This window comes from Anas platyrhynchos, chromosome 22 (genome assembly GCF_047663525.1).
Source record: "Anas platyrhynchos isolate ZD024472 breed Pekin duck chromosome 22, IASCAAS_PekinDuck_T2T, whole genome shotgun sequence".
Classification (NCBI taxonomy): Eukaryota; Metazoa; Chordata; class Aves; order Anseriformes; family Anatidae; genus Anas; species Anas platyrhynchos.
In genome coordinates, this window is record NC_092608.1 from 633,296 (window position 1) to 659,418 (window position 26,123).

General features: G+C 39.2%; 3 protein-coding genes across 14 annotated transcripts in view; 2 read left to right on the forward strand and 1 right to left on the reverse strand.

The window, feature by feature from the left end:
• The first annotated feature begins 5,425 nt into the window (after positions 1 to 5,425).
• RER1 (retention in endoplasmic reticulum sorting receptor 1) lies at positions 5,426 to 12,846 on the forward strand. 3 transcript variants are annotated; one of them, XM_027443161.3, is made up of 8 exons: positions 5,436 to 5,575; positions 7,708 to 7,787; positions 8,099 to 8,184; positions 8,783 to 8,887; positions 10,044 to 10,143; positions 10,596 to 10,674; positions 10,781 to 10,916; positions 11,764 to 12,846. In XM_027443161.3, exons 3-8 carry the CDS (start codon positions 8,104 to 8,106, stop codon positions 11,851 to 11,853), a joined length of 591 nt encoding a protein of 196 aa, XP_027298962.1. In that variant the 5' UTR covers positions 5,436 to 5,575; positions 7,708 to 7,787; positions 8,099 to 8,103; the 3' UTR covers positions 11,854 to 12,846. The 3 variants fall into 3 exon arrangements, with proteins under 3 accessions (XP_027298961.1, XP_027298962.1, XP_071882972.1); XM_072026871.1 differs by lacking the exon at positions 5,436 to 5,575 and adding an exon at positions 5,618 to 6,075; XM_027443160.3 differs by lacking the exon at positions 7,708 to 7,787 and having other exon boundaries at positions 5,426 to 5,575.
• Positions 12,847 to 15,134: 2,288 nt separating this feature from the next.
• Positions 15,135 to 20,687, reverse strand: PEX10 (peroxisomal biogenesis factor 10). Of its 2 annotated transcripts, none has more exons than XM_027443159.3 (6): positions 20,533 to 20,687; positions 20,297 to 20,377; positions 19,396 to 19,802; positions 18,404 to 18,481; positions 17,904 to 18,039; positions 15,135 to 15,372 (listed from the first exon to the last, which is right to left on the reverse strand). In XM_027443159.3, exons 1-5 carry the CDS (start codon positions 20,642 to 20,644, stop codon positions 17,911 to 17,913), a joined length of 807 nt encoding a protein of 268 aa, XP_027298960.1. In that variant the 5' UTR covers positions 20,645 to 20,687; the 3' UTR covers positions 15,135 to 15,372; positions 17,904 to 17,910. The 2 variants fall into 2 exon arrangements, with proteins under 2 accessions (XP_027298960.1, XP_027298959.1); XM_027443158.3 differs by having other exon boundaries at positions 18,404 to 18,579.
• Positions 20,688 to 20,724: 37 nt separating this feature from the next.
• PLCH2 (phospholipase C eta 2) overlaps positions 20,725 to 26,123 on the forward strand; it is an 83,144-nt gene continuing 77,745 nt past the window's right edge. For 3 of the 9 annotated variants that reach the window (XM_072026866.1, XM_072026864.1, XM_072026867.1), the window contains exons 1-4: positions 20,830 to 21,021; positions 21,884 to 22,034; positions 23,386 to 23,515; positions 23,899 to 24,285. The gene's annotated coding sequence lies outside the window, so the exon portion shown is untranslated. Of the gene's footprint in view, positions 21,022 to 21,095; positions 21,286 to 21,327; positions 21,596 to 21,883; positions 22,035 to 23,385; positions 23,516 to 23,548; positions 24,286 to 26,123 lie in introns of those variants that run through there. The other 6 variants (XM_072026863.1, XM_072026860.1, XM_072026861.1 and 3 more) reach the window with 6 other exon arrangements.

The window sequence follows — 26,123 nt, forward strand, 5'->3', positions numbered from 1 at the left end:
TTGTATGGCAGGGCAAATTGTTCAAAGACATCTGTTTATGAACAGAGAAAAGGTTTTGGAAATGGATACCTACCGCTTGTTATTTCAGGAAGCAATTTGTACTTTACTGGTGTGACTTCCATTTCTCAGTTAGTGGCTATTACTATGATTAATTTTATTTCAAACTCAATCCACCTGCCTCTAATACTCACCTTCCCCGTTTCTAACAGTATATGATTTCTCTATGATCTAATTTGGGCTTTTATCAACCATTTTCAATATCAGGCTTCAACCATTTATCAATCTTATTTGCACAGTCCTGATCATAAATAACATGTTAGAATTACTTAACAGATTCAAGTAATGACTGGAACATGCTTAGATTTATAAAAAATTACAGGGTACAGCCTCAGCTGATATAGTTTGAAGTGCATATTACAGCAAAATCTAGGTAAACTACAGGAATAAGATTGTGGGTAAGATTGTGAGTTTTTGTTTTTGTTTTTCTTTCTTGCATCACTAGTCTTTATTCTTACATGAATAGTTACATCTAATTACATCTTCCCACTGTCTTGTCACATCTTATTACCAGGCATCAGAACTACATATTGGCTAAAGATCGTTCGAAAAACACTCAAAAACAAGTGCACAGATTATGCATTCAGAAGCATGTTGAGCACACTTCCAGGCCACTACCAAGACACAGGAACTTCTAAAAATTAACAGAGCTGTGGGTGATGCAGTAGTCAGTCATCCTATCCACAAGCAATTAAAATAGAGCTCGTCGTTTACTAATGGGGAGACTCATTCCTGGTATTTACAGCAGCAATAGCTTCATATTTTTATATCATGTTACATTGTGATTATAATGAAAATGCAGGCATGAAGATTTATTTTACCCTCAAATTACATTCTATCTGCTAGTATAAAGTATAATTCTGATCAATTTAAATTCCAACCATTTAAATAATTCACGCAATGACTGTAACTATGACTTCCAAACAGGTAACAAAACTCAAATGGATTCTAGGGCAGAAAAGAAACCCAAAAGCCTGCAGGTGAAAAAGCCCATAAGGCTAGCCACCTGTTTAGTGTTGTTAACAGGTGTATCAAACAGCAGGCCTTCCTCTGGGAAAGAAGACAAACTAAACACAGCCAAAACACACAAAGCAGCAGCAACAGGGACAGAATGGAACACAGCATCTGTTTACTGGGACTTATGCAGCAGCCAGAAATGAGAAATTGTAGAAAGATTTCTCTTCACTTTTGAGGAAAATGAGTGTTGCTTTTTCTTTTTTACTTCATTAACCTCTGCAACCTTCATTATCATTTAATTATTTACTTTTATTTTCACTGTCTGTGTATGTGTGCCTACAAACACACTAAAACCAGACAGAATGTATTTATTGATTTAAATGATCAGCTTTCATGGGCTTTGTTATAGGTTTACTAGAGTCCAGCTACAGTTTCTACCTTGCATCTTATATTTTTCCTCAAGGTGCAATTAGTTTAATGATTAATCAGTGAATAAATCTGAGTTATTTTTATTATTGGGCTCAGTTCTGATAGAGCTATAAGTACGGCTTGTTTACTGGACATTTAATCAACATGAATCTTGACAATATGCAACTCATGCTGTCAACTGACAGCATCCACTTATTAGTAATTTATCACTTGCAAAAGATTGAACTAATGGGATATTTTTATGTAAAACTGAGAGGAAAATTGGACAAATGCAACACATATGCCATACTAAATATATTCTATACCTCAGCAGAAACAATACTAAAATATCCTAGAGCTTGAAACATTTGTCCATGTTCTTTTTGCTCCAAGAAATTACTTCAGTGTGTCCAAGGTACTCTGTGACTGGGTTTGCGTACCCCATGCTTTCCAGGCATTACTTCTCTAATTAGTTTTCACTTATTTCCCGTTTTCTTCCGTATTTTGAAGACTCGTATTTTGTTAGAACTGTGCCTGGATTTTTGTTAGAATTCAGTGAATACTGACCTAGTACCATATCTACCTGTCAGGAACATACTGGTGTAAATTTAATAAATATGGTGAATGCAAATCCAATGAATGGAAATCCGGTGAATGGAAATCCAGTGAATGCAAAACCAATCTGAGCTTTTCTCATTTGTTCATTAACAGATCATTAAAGCAGGTGTTAGGTTCTGCTAGGTGCTTCTACTGCATCAAAACTAGCTGCTAACTGAGAACACAAGCAATATCGACAACTTTATATCCATTCATGATTACTATTCTCAAATACATTGTTGTTAGTATTCTTATCTAAAATGAAAGCAGTGATCAGGAGTGCTAAAAATGTTCTCAGAGAATGACAGTGCCATGGAAGACAGCTATGATCCTTGAGTTCTCTGCAGAAAGGAGCATAATGCACTAACACCACTTACGGGAATTGCTCTAGAATTAGCATGCTGAAGAAAATCCCATTTGCAGAAAGCCTTGGCTACATTGTCCATGTAAAGGTCTAGGTGACCAGAAGGTCTACTAGAACAGTCCCACAAGGCTGGTTAGCTCTTTTGTAATTCTACAGCAACAGGTTAAAAAAGAACACTAACCTATTATTTTGTCTAAGAAAAAGTATTTATATGTTTTTTTTGTTTAATGTTTAATTAATCATTTGAAAGCAGTATGTATGGAGTGAGTACTTTCATCAAATGGCTTCCTTTAAGCTTGTTTTCTGAATAATTAAACATGAAATAAATCAACAAGATACTTTTGTTAATACCATCAAGGATTTTCTTTTTTAAACCAAAGTATCTTGTCACTTTTAAGTATGCATCCAGTGTAAAGTTAAACCTAGTACTTTATGCTCACAACACTAGAGACAGTCCAGCTTCTAAACAAATGTAAGCCTGAAGAATTAACTAATTCGGTCTCAAAACAGGTGCTAGAGAGACACCCAGTGGTACAAAACTGCGTGTGCACACATGCGCACAGAAATAACAGACATCACTATCGTGGCTTCGATGTCCAAGAAAGCGAGAGGCGACTGCAGGAGCAGCATTTCTCTTGATCAGTTTACAGGCTGCAACAGAACAATCAAATGCACAACAGAGTCCCTGCCTATTTTTATGCCATTTGTATCTTTATCTAGTAAGTATTTATTAGCTATTCCTATTGTTTTGAATCCCAAACTTTCATGCATACATGGAATAACGTATAAAGATTTTCAAACTCTATTAATTAAGTTTAGATTACCAGATTTAACTACAAACTTTTATTGTATATTTAACAGAAATTTGGAGGTGAGGTGTGGGGTGTTATGAGGTGTAAGGCAATGTTAAAGGTGTTTTTTCTTTAAAAAAAAGGAAAAGCATTCTCAAGACAAGTACAGATTTGAACACTTAGTTTCTTCAAATTTCAGAGAATTTCTTAGAATAAAACTTGGAATTTATTTTTCTAAACCTTCAGACACTGATTACAATGATAGAATCCTATACTAGACTTGTCGTACAATAATTGATACCTACATGCTACAATCACATTTGGTCCTTAAATCCCAGCCCTCAGATCACCTCACTGAATTAATATAAAGTAGTCTAAACCACATCTTATCCTGTTGTTTGGTTTACACTGATTTTTTTTTTTTTTATACATAAGGTTCATCAGTAAGTGGTATTTTAGGAACACACAAAATAAGGTGACTATGAAATTAAGTATTTAACAGCTTTTTAATGGCTTGTACTCATCCAAACCTTTTGCATTAAAGCCTGAAAAATGAATTGCTTAGCACTAGAATTACTATACTCTGAATTTCCTAATGTATGTGTTATCTTAGAATGACAAATAGCTATTTTTTTTTTCAAGTATTTACCCAATTTATTTATATTATACAACATATTCCATGTGGTCACCCTTTATTTTCTGCGTCGGCCCTACAGATTGTTGACCACAGTGATTAGGCAGTTGGAGAAGTCACTGACTTTTTGTACATGAATAACCAGAAACAGGAAATTTTGGTGCAACTTGAAGGGACAGAGCTTTGAGCTTGCTTCTTTCTGCTCGGGATACCATGAGAGATATGAATTAATTAAAATATTATCTTGGTAAGTCATACAGGAGATGTCCCTCCATAACAGACACTTTATTCAAGTTCTTTAAATCCTTTGATAGCTTTGGCCTGGTGTTGTGGAGCATTTCATATGAGCATGTCTGCATCTGTATGTCTTTGAAGGACTGAGACTTACCAAAAATTAATGATACATGTGACTGGTTTCTACCGTTAATACATTTGATTAACTTTCTGAGGTAAGTGAATTCAGCCTAAGTTGGGAAGCCAGCAAGAAAATCTGAAAAACATGACTTTTTAACAACTGTCATGAAAGACCATCAATGTAGACTAAATCAGCTTGGCAGCTCTGGTTATATATTAAAATTTACGGGGATAAAGACCTATTTATTAAAAAGACACATAACGCTTAACAAGTAAAAAGGCTCACGTGTTAATGTCCTGTGGTGAAATCTGTCCCCTGTAATTTCCACATTGAAAAACTTGCCCTCACAGTCACTTCTGTTCTTGGAGAACAGGTGGTCATGGCCTAGAAAATATCACAATATATTGTACAATTGCAATTTCCAACCCTTCTCCACATACGAATGTCCACCTCTGTTTTTGACAAGTGTTGGGGAACTCTCATATTTTTCTCCTTTATATTATTAAATTTAGACCGTGTTGTTAGCATCTTCACATGCTTTGGACTCACCTACTCATTATCTTAGCATTTAAACGTCAACACCCAAAAGGATTTACAAAGTATACAAAGGCAGAAACCCTCCACTGAACTCTTGAAACTGACGCTTTGACCTGCACAGCAGTCTGCAGGTTCCACAGCTACTTTACTACATTGTTTAAAAAGATATAAGCAGTGGGTGCTACGTTTGCCTTCCTGTTCAGATAGCGTAACAGGTTTAGAGACTATAAAGGACGCTGTATTTTAAAAATGAGGAAAATAAACGTACTGGTGCGAACTGAGCGTACTCTGCCGGGATGCCCTGTGCTGCATAGGGCGGCCGACAGCACTCCAGCTGTACAGAAAGAGCAGATGGAAAACCAAATAACTGCCCTTAGAGAAGTGTTAAGGAGCACAAAGGGCCACAGGAGCAGTGCTTTCCCTCCAGGACGCGTATTTCGGAGTTTGGCTACAACGCGCTCTGCAGGGGCTCGCTGACGGGAGCTCGCTAAGGGCGGGAAGCGCGAGCCCCTCAGCGCCCCCCCCCGAGCGTGGTCACGTGCCGCCGCCCCAGCGCCCTGCAGGCACCGCCTTCCCGCCCCCTGCGTGACCCCGCCCCCGGCCCCACCCGCCCAGCGCTCATTGGCTCGGCAGCGGGAGGGGCGTGGCGTGCCCGCCCTCGGTCGACCCCGCGCCATCTGCGCATGCGCTGCCTCCCCTCGCCGCGTCCTCCCGCCTTCCCCCGGTGGCCGCCAATGGCGGGTTGGCAGCGAGCCTCTCCCCGCCCCTCCCGCCGTGTCCCGGAAGCGGAAGCGGGCCGGCTGCCCTCCTGCCGCCATCTTGCGGCGGCAGAGGCGGGGGGCGGGGGCGGAAGGCAGGGCCCGGCACGGCCGCCGGTGAGTAGCGGGGCCGGGGGCGGGGAGCGGCGACACGGGCAGGGCACGGGCAGGGGACGGCACGGGCAGCCCCGGGGGCAGCCCCAGCGACACCCCCAGGCCCGGTCCTGGGGCCCCCGGGCCCGCTCCGCCCTCCCAGCGGCCGTTGCCGCACCCCGCGCCGGGCCGCTCCCGGGCCGCTCCCGGGCCCGCTCTGCCCCTCCCCGCGCCGCTCGTCTCCTGCGATTTATTTTCTTTGTTCTCCCCTGGGGGTTTTATTCGGTGCCGTTGTTCGGCTGCTTTGGTTACGGCGGTGTCGTGCCGGGGGTGGCTGCCCGGTGCCCGTTCCTCGGCCAGCTCCGTGCCCGTCGCTTCTGGGCAAGGCGGCTTCCCTCACGAGATGAGGGAACTCGGGCCAGCTGCAGAGCGGCTTTTCCCCGGTACCTTCATCCGTACGTTAAGGAAGCCTGTGCTCGCGGTGTGACGTTGCAGCAGCTGAGTTAAATGACTTCTGGCCCCAGGTCATGGCATTTTTGACAACTCCAGGGTGCAATGACATTTGTAATGGTATTGCTATAATAGCTGTGGTTAAAAACACATAGCAGTTGGAGAGCTTGTGTCCACCCTCTTGGAATTTTTCAGCAGAGAGATGCTTTTTGACACAATTTAGTTTGGGTACGATTCTGCTTTCTGCTTGTAGCAAGCTATTCATTTGTTTCTTTTGTTAATTTCTGTGTGTCCTTCTGATCCTTGGCATTACGGGTCTGGCTGGAGGGTTGGCACCACTCCTTATGCTGAACAGTGAAGTTCTGTGTCATGTTCTGAGAGAGGAATTGCTGTTGCTTGGGTTTAATTGTGCCCCCATACCACCGAGATCTGGCTTGGGTCCTTAACTGTAAACCAGCTCCGATGCCAAAGATCGCTTTTCTTGATTCTTGTTTTATTACAGGCCTTCTTTAAGTAAATATTGTAAGGCGGTGAGAAATAGTAAGTGAAATTCTTCAGCTCTGTCATGTGGTGCTTTACTCTGTGCTGCTGAAACTGAGCCAGCGAGGGCTCTTCTGGGACACAGCACTAGCTGCTTGTGCTCCTTGGGCTGCTGGGGAAGAAATGCATGCAGGATACATGGGCACGTGTAATCCAATGTATGACAACTTTTTACACCAAGCAAAGTGTCTACTCCATCGGGAAGCCATGCGTAGACTCATGTACGCGATCTGTCAGTGGGTCTATGTAGGTTAACAGGTTTGCAGGATGGGCATGTCAGGTCTGCTGTTAGCACAGATTTGGGGTGTACATAGCTGTAAAATGACCAGTGGGAATATGAGAGGTTTGGCATCTTTAGAGAATTGTTGTCTGATCAATTGATTGGATGTTTTTTGTTATGCCCTTATATTCCTGGACATTTCAAACCCACCCCAAATCAAGCACAAAGTGCTGCTCAGCTCATAGTGCTGAGTAATTTCTTTCCTCTGCAGTGCAGGGGATGGGGAGCGTAATAATTGCTGCCTTTTTGCCTGTGATGAAAACGTCCATATCTGTTCTGTATGAGTTTCTATTTGATTTTTTTTTTCCTTAGTAATGTTTCACAGATCTGTGTGGTCACGTGAGGCTCTTGAGGTGCTGACACAGGAGCAAAAGTACTCCGGCTATCCCAGAGCTGTAGTCCCACCCACAGAAGGGGACTCCAGGAAGTAATGTCATGGATTACTTCTGATGATGTGGCAAAAATGATTCTGTTTAAAATCCAGTTTATTTTGCTTGGTTTATGTATTCCAGTGAATGATGAAGCTTTGTTGAGCTTAACAGAAGTGAAAAGTAAAGATTGGTAGCAGAAGTGCATACTTAAAAATAATTCCCTAAGTAACTTTATTTTTTTAACCCAAATCCAGAATCCTGCCCCTGTTGGTTTTTTTTTATGATTACGGTTGTACTTATGCATAAAACTTTTCTGCGACTGCTAAGCTGCCCGTGTTCTTTAGATAAACTTGTGTTTTGATGATGTAGGTGTTTATGGTAACGGTTTGTGTCTCTAACCACTGGTGTGCGGTTCTGAAATTAAAAAATTTTGTTGTCTAGTTACCCTGTATTTGAAATTCCCAAGCAGCTTTTAACAAATATGTATTTATTTTGGTTTTGTTCTTTGCCTTTAGACTCTGAGGTGACAGGAGGGTGGTGCTGCAGTACATATCTCAATGCTTAGATGTTAGAACTCAGCTCCTGCCTTACCAAGGTGAAGATGTCTAACGAGGCTCATTCCTGCATTTCTGTATGGACTTTTTTCCCCTCCCTAAAATGGATCGGATCCTCTCTGGCCTTTGTAAAAATGCCCTTTTCTTTACTTTCTTGACAATTGCTTCTGGAAATGAATTTCTTTTGGAGTAAATGCCCTCTCTGTAAGAATACTTCAGTAAAAATAATTTTTCAAACAGGGTTATACAAAAGAATGTCATATATAATTGTTGGTTCGGATAATGTGCTGTGAAGTTTGAGCTTAGATAACATTTAAAACAAAAATCTGTGTGTTGTGTTTTATTTCTACAGCAACCATGTCAGAAGGGGACAGTATTGGTGAGTCTGTTCATGGAAAGCCTTCTGTGGTCTATAGATTTTTCACAAGACTTGGACAGGTTGGTTTTCTGTAGGATTTCTGTGACTACATCAGGAGAAGGTCTCAGTGCAACTTCTTAACCGCATTACTTTTTGGATCAATTGTTGAAATGCTAAAATTTGTACAGAAGGAAAAAACATTTTGAAATATTTTAGAAATAGACAACAGATATTACGATATGTAGCTTAATGGAATACTTAATGGGGGGGTTGGGGCGACAATGCACAGCGATAATACGTTGCTGTCATCAAAAATGAGGAGTTACCTTAGATTCCCTGCCAGAATGGTCTTAAGGAAAGTAAACTTAAGGAAAATAAACAATGAAATACTGAGTATCTATGTCTTTTTATGATATCCTAATTCCTATGACGCTTGGGATTTGTTTTTTTTTGTTGTCTTGTGTGTTTGGTTTTTTTTTTTAGCTTTTGTGAAAATAGCAAACTTGTATTTTCAAATGCTTATAGGCATGTTTATAATAAAGAAGAATGATGTTTCATGTTTTTCTCCTTCCCAAAGTGTCTTTACAAATGCTTGCTATTTCTACTGCTACCCTGTAATGTACATTATTCATTGTGCGTGACGTATTTTACTGATGTGCACTTTGTATTTTTTCCTAGATCTACCAATCGTGGTTAGACAAGTCTACTCCATATACTGCAGTGCGATGGATTGTAACTTTGGGTCTGAGTTTTATCTACATGATTAGAGTTTATTTACTACAGGTAGGAAAACTGGATTCACTGCTCAGATAGTAGTAGGTATCATTACTGTTCTATTTATTGTGTTAACAGTATTTTTGAAGTATGCTACTTTGGAATTACCGTATCATTAAAACACACTAAATAAGATAGTCTGAAGTGACACTGTGTCTTGTTGGTGTTAAACTTGCAGCCTCAGACTGAAAAATTTGAGAGTGCTTAAGAATTTATTTGATGGTAGCAGAAGGTGGAAACACTCCAGTAATTCTGATGAAATTACATAATAAAATTCTGAAAACTCTTTTGCAATTAAGTTTTTATTTTTAAAGCTGTGTAGCTTGTTCAGGAGCCAGTGGTTACTTTCTGTCATGCAAACCATAAAGAACTGTTTTTTTGGCACTTCTGTCACTGCAGGCCATCAGCAGACTAATTCTCCGCTAATCAGATGTCTCCATTTCATGCCAATCTCCAATTGAGTTAAGAGCTTGACAATTATTGTTCCTGAAAACTGGAGATTACAAATTGAATGTGAAAACCATACAGATGGTAGTTAATAGGAACATTTAAGTGATGGAAGCTTGCAAAGATTATTTTAAAGATTGTTGCTTTTATGCTGTTTATACTTTTATGCTGCTTTTATGATATCTAAGTCTTGAACGTAGAAACCAGATGCTTGAGAAAAGTTTTAATTAAATCCATTAATACGTCAGAGACTTGCACTACTCGGCTTGTAGTAATTACTGTTTTAGGTTTACTGTAATAAAACTTAGAAATTGTTTAGCTTACAAAGGGTGATAGATTTTTCATCTTTGCTTATTTGTATTCCAGCAAGTTTAATTAATATTTAAGTAGCTTTAAATGAAAACTATTACATATGTTAGCTGTCAGCACACAAATATCAGAAAACATCTTAATTGAAAGAAAGGCCAAGAACTCTTACTGGGTAGATTCATAAAGGTGATTTCATCTGTTTCTAGAGTCTGAACGTTTATTTTATGCAATGAGAATATTGTCTTTTTTAGACAAATACGGAAAACTTTTCATGTGAATGTGAGGGTATAGAAAAGTGCTTCTTTGGAAAGAGGAAAAAAAAAACATTGTTTCATCTTGAAAAATCAGTATCTGAAAGTAGTTTTCAGGAATTCTTTAATCTTAGTTCTTTTTTTTCTCTTTTCTTCAGGGTTGGTACATTGTGACATATGCCTTGGGAATCTACCATCTAAATCTCTTCATAGCTTTCTTGTCGCCAAAGGTAGACCCATCTTTAATGGAAGATTCAGGTACGATGAACAGTTCATTCCACAATAATTCTGATCTTAGTTAAGCTGCCAGCTCATTTTATCTGATGGAGTAATGTTAAGTGTGTGCAATTCCAGCCTGACCACTGTATTTTTGAACTTACAAAAACTATGCTATTTGATATTAGGAGTTGTTACAAACTTTGTCTTTAAAAAGTTTTTCTCTTTGGGGGTTGAACATGTTCCATATTGTGTAAGTGTTCTGTATTTATACAGAAGTTTTATGATGCTTAAATTCTCCTTGTAATGACTCACATGACCTGGCAGTGATTTTAGTTCTCTTTCTCTAATGGGAAATGAACCCTGTTATATTAACACAGACGCTGCAGTTGGATCTTTGTGTATAGTGAAAGTTGTTTTTTTAAACATTAAAAAAAGTCTGTGAGGGAGGCTGATTTTTGTTGTGCTTTTTTTCATTTTTATGTTTTCTTCAGATGATGGTCCTTCCTTACCTACAAGGCAAAATGAAGAATTTCGGCCTTTCATTAGAAGGCTCCCAGAGTTTAAATTCTGGTGAGTGGATCTATCTGTGTAAACTTTGTTTCTGAAATGTTTGAATATCTGCATCAAATTAGTGGTGACTGGGGTTGAAGGATTAATTATTAATGTTATTTTTAAGGCACTCTGCCACTAAAGGCATCCTGGTTGCTATGGCATGTACGTTCTTTGAGGCTTTCAACGTTCCAGTTTTTTGGCCAATCCTTGTGATGTACTTCATTATGCTGTTTTGTATCACTATGAAGAGGCAAATCAAGGTAACCTGCCAAGAACAGACAGTAGCACGTGATGTCAAAATGTATAGTATTGTGTCAAACTATCCATCCATCCACTTAAGCACATTATAATTATTACACGTGTATATTTATTTCATTTGAACACTTAATGCTTGAGCATTAGTTGTATATTTGCAACTTTGAGCAAATATGGATAGCAAGAAACAAAAATACTTGGAAAAAGCTTCATATACTACATATACAACGTTTGATACTTACTTTCAAATAGTTCTGATCTTAAATTTCAGTCTGTTTTTTATACAGGTTGTCTCAAAATTTCTGATTCACATCCTTTTTTCAGTTACCTATGGCTGCTTTAAATAAAGAAGTCTTTTAGAGTCTCTGGTGCATTAAAAGGGGAGTTCTGAAAAATCTGCCCAAGCCAAGTGGATGGAGAGAAGGGGAAGAAAAACATAGGCAAATCATTCAGACACATTTTTAAAGAAACTACTTAAAAATTGTTTTCAAAATTTTGATTTTAAAAGGAGAAGCATTTTTTCCAGACATGCAGGATTTTGGCTAAGTACCAGTTCTCAAAGTTATAAAGTGAAATGTAGGAAATTAATGTCTTTATATTATATCATGTCTTCTGCAATCCCCTAACCAGTAAACTTCACTGTACTCTATATGTCATTGGCTAGAACCAAATTTTATATTTAGAAGGCTGAGCCCATAGCATTATTTAAATATAAACTGGTTTATGATTCACTTTTACAATACTGAAGAACTGTTTTCGTAGAGGACTTCGTAATTAATTTTGTGTGTTATGAAACATGTTTGTAAACATTATCTAAGTTTCTTGCCCCTAAAAATTGTTTTTTCTTTACAGCATATGATAAAGTACAGATATATACCCTTCACACATGGCAAGAGGAAATACAAAGGGAAAGAAGATGTGGGAAAGACCTTTGCTAGCTAGAAGATGCAATCAACCTGTTGACCAATTCTACTTATAACTAAAGGAACGATTTTGAGCCATTGTAACAATGCCTTTTTTCTTCATAAAATGATTGAGTGGTGACAAAGCAGTTGAAGTTTCATTTTAAGAGGATCTTGCTATTTTTATCTGAAATATCAGTTTCTTGAAGAAACTGGCATTCTAACCAAATTGCATTGAGTTTGTCTTTTGTAAGAAGTTGGAGAAACTTTGGATAATCCCATGGATTTGGGATGACGGATTTCTTTCAGGATCCATTGCACTGGAGATTAATGGCTTTGAGTTGGATATTTTTACGTAGTTTTCCTCACTGTCACCCTGAAGTGCTGTGCACGTATGTGGAGGAAGAAAAAGTCAGGTGGCACGCACACATGATGCTGTTTTCTGCTTCATGGCCATGTGCTATTTTCATACAAAAATTCAATAGACCTAAGTAGATGCAGAATTTAAGCCAGTTTGCTAAATGCATGGTATTACTGAGTCATAAATATAAATAGGAGTAAGAAATCTACAAAATCATGGGTTTTTCAGTAGGGGAAAAAAAATGTATAGCTTCTAAAGTAACTCATTTCTGTTAGGTTTTAATGCCAGTTTCACCATTGCATCTCCTAGCAGATGCTAAAATTGGGCTCTTTCATGATGACTCAAAACTTTGTTCAAGATCTATGACCGTTTCCTTTGAGGACCTGGAGTTATAAATATATATATATATATCTTAATTGTTATTAGTTGAAATTTCTTTCATACCCAACGGTTGCTTGATTAGCATAAGCTGACTTCATGCAGCCCCTTCAGAATATACCCAAACTGGCCGTAGGAGACAACTTTATGGGTTTTAACAAAGGTTTTCATTTTCTATGGGGAAAAAAATCAGAGATAAATGACCTGCATGTAAACTTTTTCATGTGATACAATTGCAGTTTTATTAAGTGACTTTTTAATTCCAAAATTTATTAAAAGACAGTGTCCCCCTTTGCTTGTTCTCTATTATCTTTATATATTTATATGTATAGATAGATGACAGTATTTATGGATTCTTTTCAATAGTGGTTACCCTCAGCATTTATCTTCATGTGATGCCTATTACAGCTTTTCAGGGAATATTCGCTGGCAGAAAGTAGAAAAAGATTAGCTCTGAATATTCTGAATGGAGAATAGTCACAATTTCAATAGATGCCTAATTGGCAAATGTATGTAAGGAACCCTTTTATCTGATTTTGTCAAATGAAGTCATTATGGAGTTGTGGAATTCAGTCTTTGGTAAACCTGGAAAAGTTAAAGGTAGTTTAAGTTGATATTGGCCTGTTGTTTTTCGTTTGTTTATGTGTATGTAATGTAAAACTTCAAGTTACAGTAACACTGTATCCAGAAATGGCCTAAACAAAAGTACCAGTCATGGATTTTTGCAGTTCATTGCCTAAAAACCTGAAAGTCTTGATTTGGAGGAGCTATCTTCAGGTTTCCTGGAGTCTCTGAATATGAGGGCAAATCAGGGAGAAAAGAATGGTGTTTGTTGGTTTTTTGTTTTTTTTTTTTATTTTAATTTATTAATGTTAAAATTAGTAACTGGGAGGATTCCTGTTAAACAGTGGGGTACTAAAGACAGTCATTGTAAATTAGAAATTTCTACCTCCACTTAATTTCTAACTTAAGTGACAGCATAAAGAACGAATGCCTTCTCACTCTTAGGTAACAGCTGTTCTTCCTTTGTGGGATTAGCACTTTTCAAACATGTATTGTAGATGACACTGAGACAACTGTATAGTTCCCTAGCTGAATCTCAGCTTGCAAAGGTCAGACAAGTTTGATGGCATTTTGTTAAACTGCTCTATTTTTACCACTTATAAGTGATAAAAATAAGTTACCCTTATAGAACACATGAAAAACTTGACAACTTCCCAGCTCCTTCTCAGTCATCAATTGCTTCCTACTTGTATCTATGTGCAATTAATTATCTTTCTTCGCTGTTTCCCTTTGTAAGGAGATGACTGTAAAGTAGTCATTTCCTTAGCTGGTCACGTTTTGAGTCACATGGACCATTTTTCTTCTACTCTTGTCTTTACAGTTTTGAGCAGGTGGGGCATGCTTGGCAGTTTTTTGGTGTAAGAAAGGGATGGTATTGAGACTCTGAAAACCAGCTTTTGTGAAGTAATGCTGAAATGTTGGCATTATTTTTTACTGGCAACTCTTTTCATTCCACATACAGATACAATGAAACGTTCAACTAACTTTATTGGAGGATTTATAACACTTGAAGATTAATTATTAACTAGCTAACCAGGATTGCTATGGTATGAATAACTATCTTAAAAGTGCTTACTGTAGCATGCCTCCTCCCCACCCCAAGTCCATATATAGTACTGTTTGTGAAAGACTTGCTGAAACAAACTCATGATCCACAGAGGGGATTGTTTGGATTTCCCTCTCCATTTGTATTTAAGAAATACAAATAACTTAACCTTGCATATTTTCAATCATAAAATGAGAAGGTGCATTAACAATTATCTATTTTTTTTTCTCTGCTGCTCTACCTGTATAACTGAACTAGTAATAACTTAAGGGAATGAACATTGATGAAGTGATGCTGCTGAAACCCTCCTCGTTTATACTGCAACATACTGGCTTGGCCTAATTAACCCCCTCTTCCCATACAGAGGGGTAGGGGGGCTTTTGGCTGACGTCAGCTTCTTTCCTGTGTTAGGCTGTAGAAAATGCCACACAGACAAAACTTAAGCTGTGTTATAAAATTAATGTGTTATAGTTGAGCAGTTTGCTATTAGTATGCATACTAGGGCTTTTTGGAACAACACTTCTTACCTTGCTATAGACTAAATGGAATACTTGACGAAAAGCCTTGATATCAATAGTGGTAGGAGAGTGTTGAGTTTGGATGCTCCACGTTAATTCAACAGTGTGCAGAATTATCTGTCCTCTGCATTACTTTGGCCTTGCATCTGTTGCTTGTGTTGATCTGCAGTTAAACTAAGGATCTGTGTACAGCTTGTTTTTCCTCTGAAGTCTACAGCAAAGAGCAAGGCTATTGTAATGCAACAAGAGAAAGGGAGTCTTAGATACACTAGAATTTTACTGATGCCTTAAGCATGTTATAAAAAGTTAGAAAACTTGTTATTCAGACTTACATTTAGAGATTGAGATGACTGAAAGTTTTCATTATCCAAAGTGAAGAATGGTATTACATTTGTGGTAGGCACTTTTTAGACATATTTTTAATATGGTCAGAACCATGTTGCAAGAAACAGGAGTAGAGGCAGAAATAGATTTATTTTGTAAAACAGGAATGAAGTGCCACCTTGTACAGGCAGTTACCGGTTTTACAATAAAGCCTTGTTCTTGGACTAATTCAAGCCGTATGACCGCTTTATAAAGGGTATGAGAGTGAAGACGCTTGTCATGAAACAAATTTTTTCTTTACATTTGGTAGTGACGTAGGTAGATCAGTTTCTGAGGATGAAACTTATCTCTGCATAGTGGACATTCTGTCTACAAAAAAAAAAGATTCGAATTAAATTGCTGTATTTAAAAGATAAAAATAAAAAAAATCCAAATGCTGACTGCTTCTAGAAAATAGTGACCTGCTGTAATTAAAACAGTTTTTTTTTTTAATCCAGTTTGTGATACAAGCTTAACCATGTAAAGTCTTGTAAGATAGCATAACTTAAAGAGCAATTTGAGGTGCTGTTTAAAATACACCCTTAAGCCTGTGGCTATTGTACACAGCATTCAACATCTTACCTTGAAGTAATTTCATAACCTTAGAGAAAAACCTTTTGGATTTTCACCTACGAGGAAGCCTGTCTAGCAAAATCCCTCAAATAGTCACTGTGGTTTTACTCACATACTCTGTTTCCCTTGAATATTAAGTAATGCTGCCATATATTATTTTCAGGTGTAGGTTTTCTTCCTTTCTTTGTACTTAAAATAATTCCCCTTATTTTTATTTGCAGCTGAGCTAGTAGACTGCTAGTTTCTTTATTGCCATTCTTCACCCAAAATATCTATACTACATCATACATGTTTTTACTCAAGGTGTATTACACTCCAGTCTCATTGCAAAGTTTGTTTGTTACAGAATTTCAGGCAGTCTTTCTCGGTTGTATTGTCCTGAGTCTTCTGTGCTTTTACTTGCTATTTAACAGGCATTTCCTGAAGCAGTAAGTCAAAACAAACTGGATGGATTCTCAACAATTCTTCTGGTGTCTTTTTTTTTAATTCTAGGAAGAAATACTACTACTACTTTTAGTTAATTTTGCTATTTGTGAAGAGAAAATGGCACGGCCACTATAAGGAAACATTCATATATGACAGAAGTAGTATTAAAGTATTGAAGATATTAACTGTGTGTTAAAAACTATTCTTAGCTCTCTAAAATATCTTAAATTTGTGTATCTTTGCTTGGTGAATCCAGTAGGAGAGTCAAAGGATTTCATGTTGGCACATCTGAAAAGACTAAAACTTGTAAGTGTTGTCAACGTTAAGAAAAGTGACTATACCTGAAACAAACAAAAAAATGCTGTACCATAGACTTTGAACTACTCTGGGTAAATTAGTTACCAAGTCTTTAGGGCAAAGAATAATGTAAAGATGCCATTATAGTGAAAGGATGCTTTCAAGTATGAAAGGCCACTCTGTAATGGATTTTTAATACTTCTACCTACAGCTATGTGCATCTGGGACACGTTTAGAATAGGCAACAATGCATAAAATAAGTCCTCTAACAGATTTGGCTCTTCTGCCACCTAGTACTCATACTGAAAACACAGCTGAAATTGTCAGTAGCCTTCTGTGTACTTCTATACTCAAACTTTAAAGCCTGGACTTCAGTTTCCACAACTTAATGCAGGGCAATTTTGAATGCTAACTTGTGAAGTTCTTCATTAATTTTCCAGTTAGAGTTGTTATGGGAAGTGAATACTGGTCTTCATTCTAGATTACAAGAACAACTTTAAGGTGCGCAGTCCTCTAAGGGACCAAATAAGATTGAGTAAAGCCACAATGCAAAAGGATAATTACCTAAATTATTCTAATCTTTCCCTGCAACTAGATGAAACCATTTCTACCACGGCTTCTGGCAGCACTCAGGCCAGACTGATGAACACCAGCTAGGTCTTTACAAACAAATTTGAATAGACTCTGGATGTTTCCTGATGTGCATCAGGATGTTGTTTGTTTACAGGCTGCGTTCTATTTTGTTTTAAATAATCTGTCTATCGTAGAACTTAAGAGCTTGTGTAAGTATAATCTTGGTGGATTTACATACAGGTCTTTCACAGTGATACTTCGACTATCGTGATTTTAGTGTCAAGATCCATCTGGGATCCTTGGGAAGTACTCTGACAAGTAGTTTAGCTGTGGTAGAATTGGACAAATACTAGTATCAGTGTCAGAAAAATTATGTAGATTATACACTTCTAAAACAGCCACAGTGATACATCAGAGTTATGGCACAGGCATAACCTGTGAGGCAAAGCTTTTATTTTTAAGTGGTAGTTATCTTTCTCTATTGAACAGTATTTATTCAGAAAATAAATAGATAACCCCTTATTCCAAGATATCTATAAAATCCTTAATGGATGAAAATTGTTTTATTTCACTAATCAGAGCAAAACCCATGTCTTTTCATGTGTAAGAGCTAGCTCAGTTCAGTTGTAGCTTACTTCATTTTACTGGAAATTAGAACACTACCAGCTTTGTTGTTTTTGCAGCCAGAATTATAACCAAGATATATATATTTCAGATAAAGGAATTACATTTGTGTCTGACTTGCGTAGTTAGTCCAATTGCATTTCAGTGGCTGGATCAGAAAAGTGTTTACCTTATTTACCTAATCTATGTGACCCATAGTCATCCTAATTTAATAAAATATATGGGTCCTGGTAAAGCCTTGTGTGGGGATTTTGAGTGCCTTAGTGAGGGAAAAGGTATTACTTCAATAACCAGCCTGACAGGTATTTTCAAGTAGAAATTTCATAATATTTACCCCTTCCAGCCTCTATCTGTCCCTCTGTACTTACTCTGGTGTTACACCATTCTGTGATGCATTCCCAGCAGAACAGGTGGCCGCAAGGTGTGGCTGTCGTGTGTCTCCGTTCTTCCAAACACAAAGTGCAGCGGGAGTGGCGCCCAGTAGCTTTTTCCTTGGTCATATTTCTAATTAACACAGGTAGGTATTAATTTTGTGTAGCTTCTTTGCAAGATAAAATTGTTAACACAGAATCCTAAAGCAACCCCCACCTTTGAGTATTAACCCTTTTTGTGAAAGTCTTATACATAAAAGCAAAGCATGAAACGGAATGCTTAGAACAATCAGGTAACTGTCGGATGTTACATTACATCAGGTTCTAACTCAAATTATGTAATTATTCCAAATGTAAAAAATACTGAAAACTGTAAAAATTTACTCATTTGTAAAAAAAAAAAAAAAAAAAAAAATTCCAGTGCTCTCCCTGTTCATGAAAGCTACATTTCCAACAATTGCTTGTACTGCTTTTCTAGTAAGCAAAGATCATCATACTTCTGAAGGGCCAGGCTGCGGTGTAGTTTCCATTCCTGCCTCGCTCTCTGCTTTTGTTTGAAGCTGTACATCTGAACACTGATTGTCAGAAGAAGATGAAAGAGTGAAATTATTCCAAGAAACTTGTAACTTGATCGAATACTCTGATCTTCTGCTTGCACTCCTCCAAAACGCAGCTGCATAATGCACACAAAGAGGGATGTTTAGTTACTGAAGTCCTATGAAGCTATGCCTCTCCCTCCTCCATATCAATAAATTATTGATTTGGGATTTTAATTTCTGTCCAAAAAAAATGACATGTTTCTAGGAGTGATTGAACTGTCAGTCAGCTCTTTCTTTGTATGTCTAATGTGTCTTGGATGCATCTCCTTCAGTTAGGCTACACTTAACTGCTGTTTGTCCAAGGATCATTTGTCTTGGGTTGTCTGTTTGTCCATTTAAAGCTATTGCTTTAATCAGATTGCTGTTAGCTAGCTCTGAGCAAACAGTCAAACACTAAATTTCCACGGTGACGGGATATTTCGATCAGGGAATTATTGAGGAGTCTTGTGTCTACATGCTTCTGGGCCAGTGGCTGGGGATGCCTTTCAGAAAGACACTCCTTGAAAAAAATGTGAAATTAAGCTCATCGTACAGACATACATTATCTAAATGTGTACTTATTTTTGTTCAAAACTATTAATTATTTCCTGTGGATTTATTAAGCTGCTTTTTGTCTATCTGTAGAAGACAGGCTGGATTAGACAGTATTCTAAGGTTATACGGGGTATTAACTTGTAACAGTGCATTCAAGTTCATTAGTCATGACCTTTTATCTGGAAGGAATAACCCTTCTGTAAGCTATTAAAAAATTCCCTGTTACCCAGTCTGCACTGCTCATATCATAATCAGCTATAGCCAAGTTCTGTATCCCTTTTACACATGCTGCATCCCAAAAGAAGCCAAAATACTGCAGTGGATATCATCTTCAAACAATAAATAGATCCACTTACGTATCTGATTCCTGCAATTCTTTTAGATAGGTGATAAAAAGTGCCATGGATGTAGAATACTGCCAGATGTAGTCGATGAAGCAAAGGAATGAATTGCTTAAGAACATACACAATTTGTAAGGCTGTTTTCTTCTGCTGTTCTGTAAGCTCCCTGACTTGTCTCTGTATCCAGTTTCGTATTAAGGTCCTGCTGGAGAAGCCAAGCGCTGGGTTGCTCTGCAGGGTTCTTGCCCCATCAGCTTCAAGCTGCAGCTCGTGTTCCAGATGCAGCAATCCCTTTTCTAAATAATAGGGTACTACAGTATGAAGAGAAATGAAGGCGGCTCGTCGAAGAAAAGAAGGAACCCTTTTCTTGGTTGAGTCAACTTGGACGATGTTAACATATTCTTCACCCAGAGTTTGGTAACCTAAATAACACGTGTAACAAAACAAGCAGGGTAAGACAGCAATCGTAATACCATTCTCTGCATGGTTGGGCAGTGCTGACAGGCTGCTCAGATCGGAACAGATACCAGGTTTTTGCATTTCAGAAGTAGCTGCATTTTTTGTGTTGAATGAGATGAGCGTGGTATTTACGTCAGCATTCGATATCTGCAGTAGTTTTAGGCTTAAACCAGGGTTACATTTTCACGATGTCATCCTCCCTTTTTTAAAAAGAGCACATAAATATCCAGCTTTATAAACTGTATTTGAACTCAACTTTCCGGCAATTCAGTGGTTAGTGGGTTTAACAGAAGGCATTTATAGAAAATCGACCAGAAAGTCCCACTAAAAAAAAATCACTGTCAAGCCATCTCACGCTATTTGATGGTCACCAAAACATAGCTCATACCCGGAGCAGAAAGCTCTTTTTTTACACAGAAGAAACGCTGGATTCTAAATAAAGTGCTGGGCACGTTACCTGACAAAGTGGTGAGGACGAAGTAGGCCACATCGGAAAGCAGCTCGATCTCTCTCCTCCACTCCAGCCACTTCTTAGCACCTAAGAGCAAAGCACCGTTACCCTTATTTTACAAACATTCGCGCTACGCCCAGTGCCTCTCACAGACCCCACCGCACACAAGCGGTACGGAGCTGGGGCGGGGGGGGGGATCCCTCCCCGCGGCCCCGGGCCCGGCAGCGCCCCCCGGGCGGTACCCGCGAGGCTGTGCAGGGCAGAGCCGGCCGCGCTCCGCAGCCCGCTGCGGTACAGCTCGTCCTTCTGCCCGCTGCGCACCACCCGCGCCGGCCCGGCCTCGGCCACCGCCATAACGGCGAGGGCGGGAAGCTGAGGGGAAGGCGGGGACCGCGGCAGCCACCGCCCCCTGGCGGCTGCCCCGCCTCAGCCGGCGGCCGGTGCCCCCTCAGGGGTCGGTTTTCCTCCTCAAGGGTAGTGCTGGGGCTGGTTCTCCCCTCAGAGGCCGCCCTGGAAGCGGGTCCCACCTACAGGGGTCGGTCAGAGCCCCGCAGCCCTGCCGCCATCCTCTCTTCAGCCCACTGCCATTACAGGATGCTGCCTATCTGCTTCTTGCCGCCTGTTTGTTTCTATCAAAACGTTTTTTTTTTTTTTCCCTTGGTGTCTTATTAATTGTAAACTCAAGTTTACAAAACGTGTAGGGAGAGGGAAAGCTGAGCGCTTCGGCGGTGGTAAGGGGTTTATTTGAGAACATCGCTGCCCGGGGTGGGTCCCAGCCGGCGTTTGCCAGAAGGGCTCGCGGGTGCTGGTGCCGCAGGTTGCTCCCTCTGGCTGTAAAATGATGCAAGGAGGGGAAATGTGAGGACATTTCCTTAAACACGGCGGCAGGGGGAGCGCCTGCATTAGGAACACCCGCAGCTTCCCTCAGTTCTCCCAGGCACCGTGCGCCTTCCTCTGAGGGCTCGGTGCAGCGCCATGACCCGAGCTGTGCCGAGGTAACAGGCCGGAAGCTGCTTAAAAATACGAACCTAAACCTCCTGGCCAACCTTTCGATCATTTTGTATAGAATTCTGGTTCGCTTCATACTCCCAGATGTTTCGATCTTGTTTCAAGCAAGGGCTGCGATTCCCTCAGTCTCACATATTTAGTAGTGCGATCGTCAAGAAAAATAAATGTGGGAAGATGCTTGTTAAAATTACAAGCCTTGGTAACCTCATCTTAAAAAATACTGGTTGCCACCTCAACATTGCATAGGCAGTGCAGCAAGTGCATCTAAATTACATCTAAATCTTCCTACTCTCTGCGGTAGGTTCTGTAGGTTCATATATTAAGATTTCCTCAAACAGTCGAGGTTAATCTCCTTTGAATCATGAGGGAATCTGAACATAAGAATTCTCAGAGGAGTTGGGAACAATCGGTGACATCTTGGTAGTGCTCCTAACTCAGCCTCAGGTGACACCTGAGATGTTGGCTCAAGTGCTTGGTAAAATTTCTCTTGTGCTCTGTATGAGATGTGTTTTATTAAGTCTACAGGGTAAATGTTTGTTGCTGTTTTACTGAAGTTGGTAAATACATTTCTGTTTTGTTTTTTAGGTCAAGAAACCAAAGAAAGCGTGAGAGGTGTGGTGATGTTATTTTATTTTATTTGTTTCTTTTACAAAGCTGCTGAAGGCTGGCTAACGGGCACTTAATTATTAGACTGGAAACCATTTGTACAGCTGAAGATAAAGCTAGGATTCTGAAGGTCAGATTTTCTTCCCTTAAAAATGTTGTGGGTGAATATATTATTTCTTTTTAATATAGTTATTTTTAATATAGCTTTAAATAAACATCATAGTCAAAGATTATCCAAAAGCTGTAACAAAAATGGTGTAATGAACCATTACAGGATGGTGCAAGGTTATGTGACTGATTACAGGCTCTATTCCTATTTTGGGGGGAAATAGCAATTTTTGTCATGGACAACACAAATCAACCTTAATAATGCTTAAAAATTCAAATTGTCACCCATTTTAAATGATTTATGGTCATATCATTGCTTTTGTGTCTATTCAGTCTGTTCTTTGCAGTAAAGTTTTATGGAACCAATTTGTTAATTATTTACTGATTTTTCAATTCACACATTAACTATTTCTTATCATCATTTGCGGTTTAGGGCTGCCAAAACTCTGTTCCTGTAAATGTTAAAATGTGTTTAACTTCTCTGTGCGTCACTGCCCTTGACAAATTGAATGGATTTTATATTCCAGAAGTTCAGTTGATTTGTGCTGTGACAAGCTCCTGAGTGCTCTCAGGAAAAAGGAAACAGTTCACATCCACGTTACAGCCACTCAAATATGTTTTGGGGCAGTTAATTGTCATTGTAACATCATGAAGAAATGTACCTTTGTGTTTGCATGGTTTGCAAAGTGTGCGATATTCTCCAGAGTTACCTACAAGGTACCACTGACTTTCAGAATGTATATACAATATTAGGCTCTGAAATGTTGTGGAAAAAGCATTTCAAATACAGTTTCCTTTCTTTATGATGTAGTCTGTAGTAAGTTTAGATCTGAATGGAGGCCTCTGTTTTACACTGAGATTTTTTACTCCCTGTTTACATGACACAATTTGCTAAGCCTAGAATTTGGGTTAGTGCATATTGCACCAGTTCTAGGCAGTGGTATTATGCCAATATGCCAAGCATGTGTGGACAAAACCCCAGACACTTCCCCAAAAAATTACTGTTGGGACTAAAAATACAGAACCAAAAGAAAGTAGTTTGTATGACCTGGGATTATTCCTTGTTCTGGGCCAAACCTGCTTCTCCCATAAAATTCATCCTCTGGCAAAACCAAAATCATGAGTTAGAAGATTCAGAGTGAAAAATGTTGCTGATCTGAATGCAGACTGCACAGGGGGTGTGCTTGTTGTATGGAAAATAAATGTGTAATGCCTTACCAGGAATGACAAACCAGCACTTTTTCCTAGCCCAATCCTAAGCAGCTAAGTACATAAAGCCGAAAAAACAAGCTAGCCATGCCTTAAGGACTCTAGGGCCTTTCAGACACTGCCTGCTGACCCTCTGACAGTCTCTCGAATATGCTCTGTCATAGGAATGGTTGCAGAGACTACCAGGCCCTGGGATCTTTTTACTGATGTGGTGGTTCAGCTGATACTGAAGAGAAATGGTGCAAGCAGCCTGGTGTTGCCATGGCCAGCTGTTCCCTCCTTCATGGTTACACAGTAAGTATCTGCATTCTGGGTGACAGAGACCAGATGACCTCCAGAGGTCCCTGCCAACCTCAGCTGTGCTGTAATGCACAAGAAGAATCTGTTTCTTCCGTTTTGTGTTCTGATTGATGTCTGTGATTGTAGGAAACTGACATATCTCTTACAATTTATCTGCTGTTTTTTTTGCAAGATAGAAATTTCTGTGCAGATTTCATTTTTGTTGCATGCTTCTCTGCTGTTCCTTATAACAGACCTGATAAGGGAGTGACTTGCTTTACTGACATTAACACAAGGAAGTCCAAAATGTAAAACAAACTTGGTGCACAGTAATGATTAACTTGCCCTCCCACATGTTGCTTGTCTGTGCATTATTAAATATGGTTTTGCCTCTACAGACCTGTTAGTATAGAAGAGGTTTGGAGTGCAACTTTCAAACGGCAATAAGCAGATGTTTCAGCTTCCAACCTGAAGAACAGGTTCTGCAGATATAAAAGCAGCTAAGTGTCTGTTGGAGATTGTTACCACCCTCTGCCTTCTTTTGCCTCCTCCCACTTTGAACTTGTTACCCTGGAGCTGAACTGTTTGAATAAGGACTGTAAGAGCTGCTTTGTGATCAGTTAGCTGAGAGCCCTCAGCATGTAGACTGCAGGGGAGGAGCCTTCACCCTCAGATTTTGCAGTTCCCTCCTCTCTACTTTTTTTGTCATGCTTATGAAGGTTTGGATGTACTGTGTGAAGAAGCTGGGACAGATGGACTGCACTGTCCAAAAAGAAGAGGCAAAGGTTTGTGGGTTTTTCTGGTTTGTTTCATTTTAATTTGCTACTTTCTGTATCAGGAATAGTTCTTTCAATTCTTCTGCTCACTCTTAGAAGTTAGCTGCAAATTTTATAATATGCTATCACAGGAACATATATAGCTTTATGATTGCAACAGAGTTTGCTGCTTCTTTTGCTTTCCTCTATCTTAAGGGAAAGAGAGAATAGAAAGAACACAATGTCTAGTGCTTGTTTGATTTTGGTCATGCGCTCTCTTGTTCACAAAAATGCCTAGGACCTTAGAATGCTGTCCGCCCTAAATGTATGGGTTTTTCAGAGCTTGTAGGGATGAAAGGTATTGCACTTGTAATTGACAGTTTAGCCTTTTCTAACTGGCAACTACTCACTTCAACAGAAGAGACCAGGGCATTCATTCTGAAATGATAACTTGCGCTTTTACCAGTATACTGAGCCAAAAGTATAAGATAAGAGAAGTTTATTGTAAAATAAACTTTAGATATTTAAATAAAATACCGGTTAAAAGTAAGTAATATATCCTGTCTGATTCCATGACTGAGCAGTTGGTAATTCTTGACTTGGAAAGGCACACATGACCTTTCAAAAGGGTTTGGATTATTTTTGTAATTGATTTGGGCTATGGACGAGGAATTTTCAGTTCTTTTCTGGCATAAAAATGTGGGTTATGATTGCAGAGATATGGGCAATAATAAGGATGGCCAAACTGCTAGTGAAGTGCATGCTGTAAATGCCTCAGGCTCCAGAGTTTAGATGTAGATCTTAAGCATACCTGAAATCCTCAGGGCAAGAAGTTCTAGAAACCTGTTTTGTTTCATGGTAGAGGTAGGTTCCAATGCTAAATAATAAAATAGAAGGAGGGTAAGATTCCTAGCTTGCTTTGGAAAGCTTGGGTTAAGAAATAAATGCTGTCTTCAGAATGTAGCTCAAAGTGAAGTTGTCTATTGTTTAAAATAAAGTGGTCAAAGTTTTGTCTATTAAGAGATTTTCTGTTCTTACTGAGGGGGAAAAATGTTAGCTGGGGAGATTTTTTTTGCCTATTAAGATTAGGTACGAAGGAACTGTTCATTCCAAATGAAGGACGGAAGGGTTGTGAGGGGAGGTCAGCGACTGCTGATGAGATATGCTGGTTATCTAATTGCAGGCAAGATCATATGTATCCCAGTTATTGCATCCTCACCAAAACGGCATTGTAATACCCTCAGTACCAGCGTGTGAAGAGCAGATGAAGCTCCTCAGGAGGTGGACTACTGGTGTTAGATGGGTTGCTTCTGGGCACTGAGGGCTCTCAGTGTAGGCTGGAGACCATGAGCAGATGCAGGTAGATCTGACAAGACAGAGCAGTTAATAGTGGGCTTTTGTATTTCATTTCATAAGCAAAACTCCTGGAGATTCTCACCTAATGGAACCATAAGTCTTTTAGGACTGCAGACTGCAAGGCTTGTTTATTAACTCATGCCTTGTCATTGGTAAATGCAACTTACTAATGGAATGTCTTGCTTGTAAATTTGTGTAAAACTGTTAAATTCATGCCCTAGAGAACACTGCACAGTTTTCAGTTATTCCTTGCTTTTGTTTTATTTATGTTCTGGGTTTGTAAATGCGATTAAAAGCTCTCTAGTGTATTGCCAGACTCTTTTGACATGATCTGAAAAGGCTTTTGTTTTTTTATTGGGCATTCACCATTTCTGTAGATGAGGCTGAATTAAAAACTACTCCATCCTTACCCTAAATTAAGAGAGCGTCTAAGTGAATGTTGGTGCAGGAAGTCCTTCCTCCTGTGAGAGCTCCTTGATAACATTAACAAATTGTGAAAAGCTGCAGGAGAC

Coding starts and splice junctions, on each gene's coding strand:
- RER1 (XM_027443160.3), top strand. CDS start 8,104: ATGTCAGAAGGGGACAGTATTGGTGAGTCTGTTCATGGAAAGCCTTCT. Junction 8,185..8,782: donor TTTTCACAAGACTTGGACAG/GTTGGTTTTCTG, acceptor ATTTTTTCCTAG/ATCTACCAATCGTGGTTAGA. Junction 8,888..10,043: donor TTAGAGTTTATTTACTACAG/GTAGGAAAACTG, acceptor TCTTTTCTTCAG/GGTTGGTACATTGTGACATA.
- PEX10 (XM_027443158.3), bottom strand. CDS start 20,644: ATGGCGGTGGCCGAGGCCGGGCCGGCGCGGGTGGTGCGCAGCGGGCAG. Junction 18,580..19,395: donor GAATTGCAGGAATCAGATAC/GTAAGTGGATCT, acceptor TGCATTATGCAG/CTGCGTTTTGGAGGAGTGCA. Junction 15,373..17,903: donor CAGAATGGTGTAACACCAGA/GTAAGTACAGAG, acceptor TTTTTTTTGTAG/ACAGAATGTCCACTATGCAG.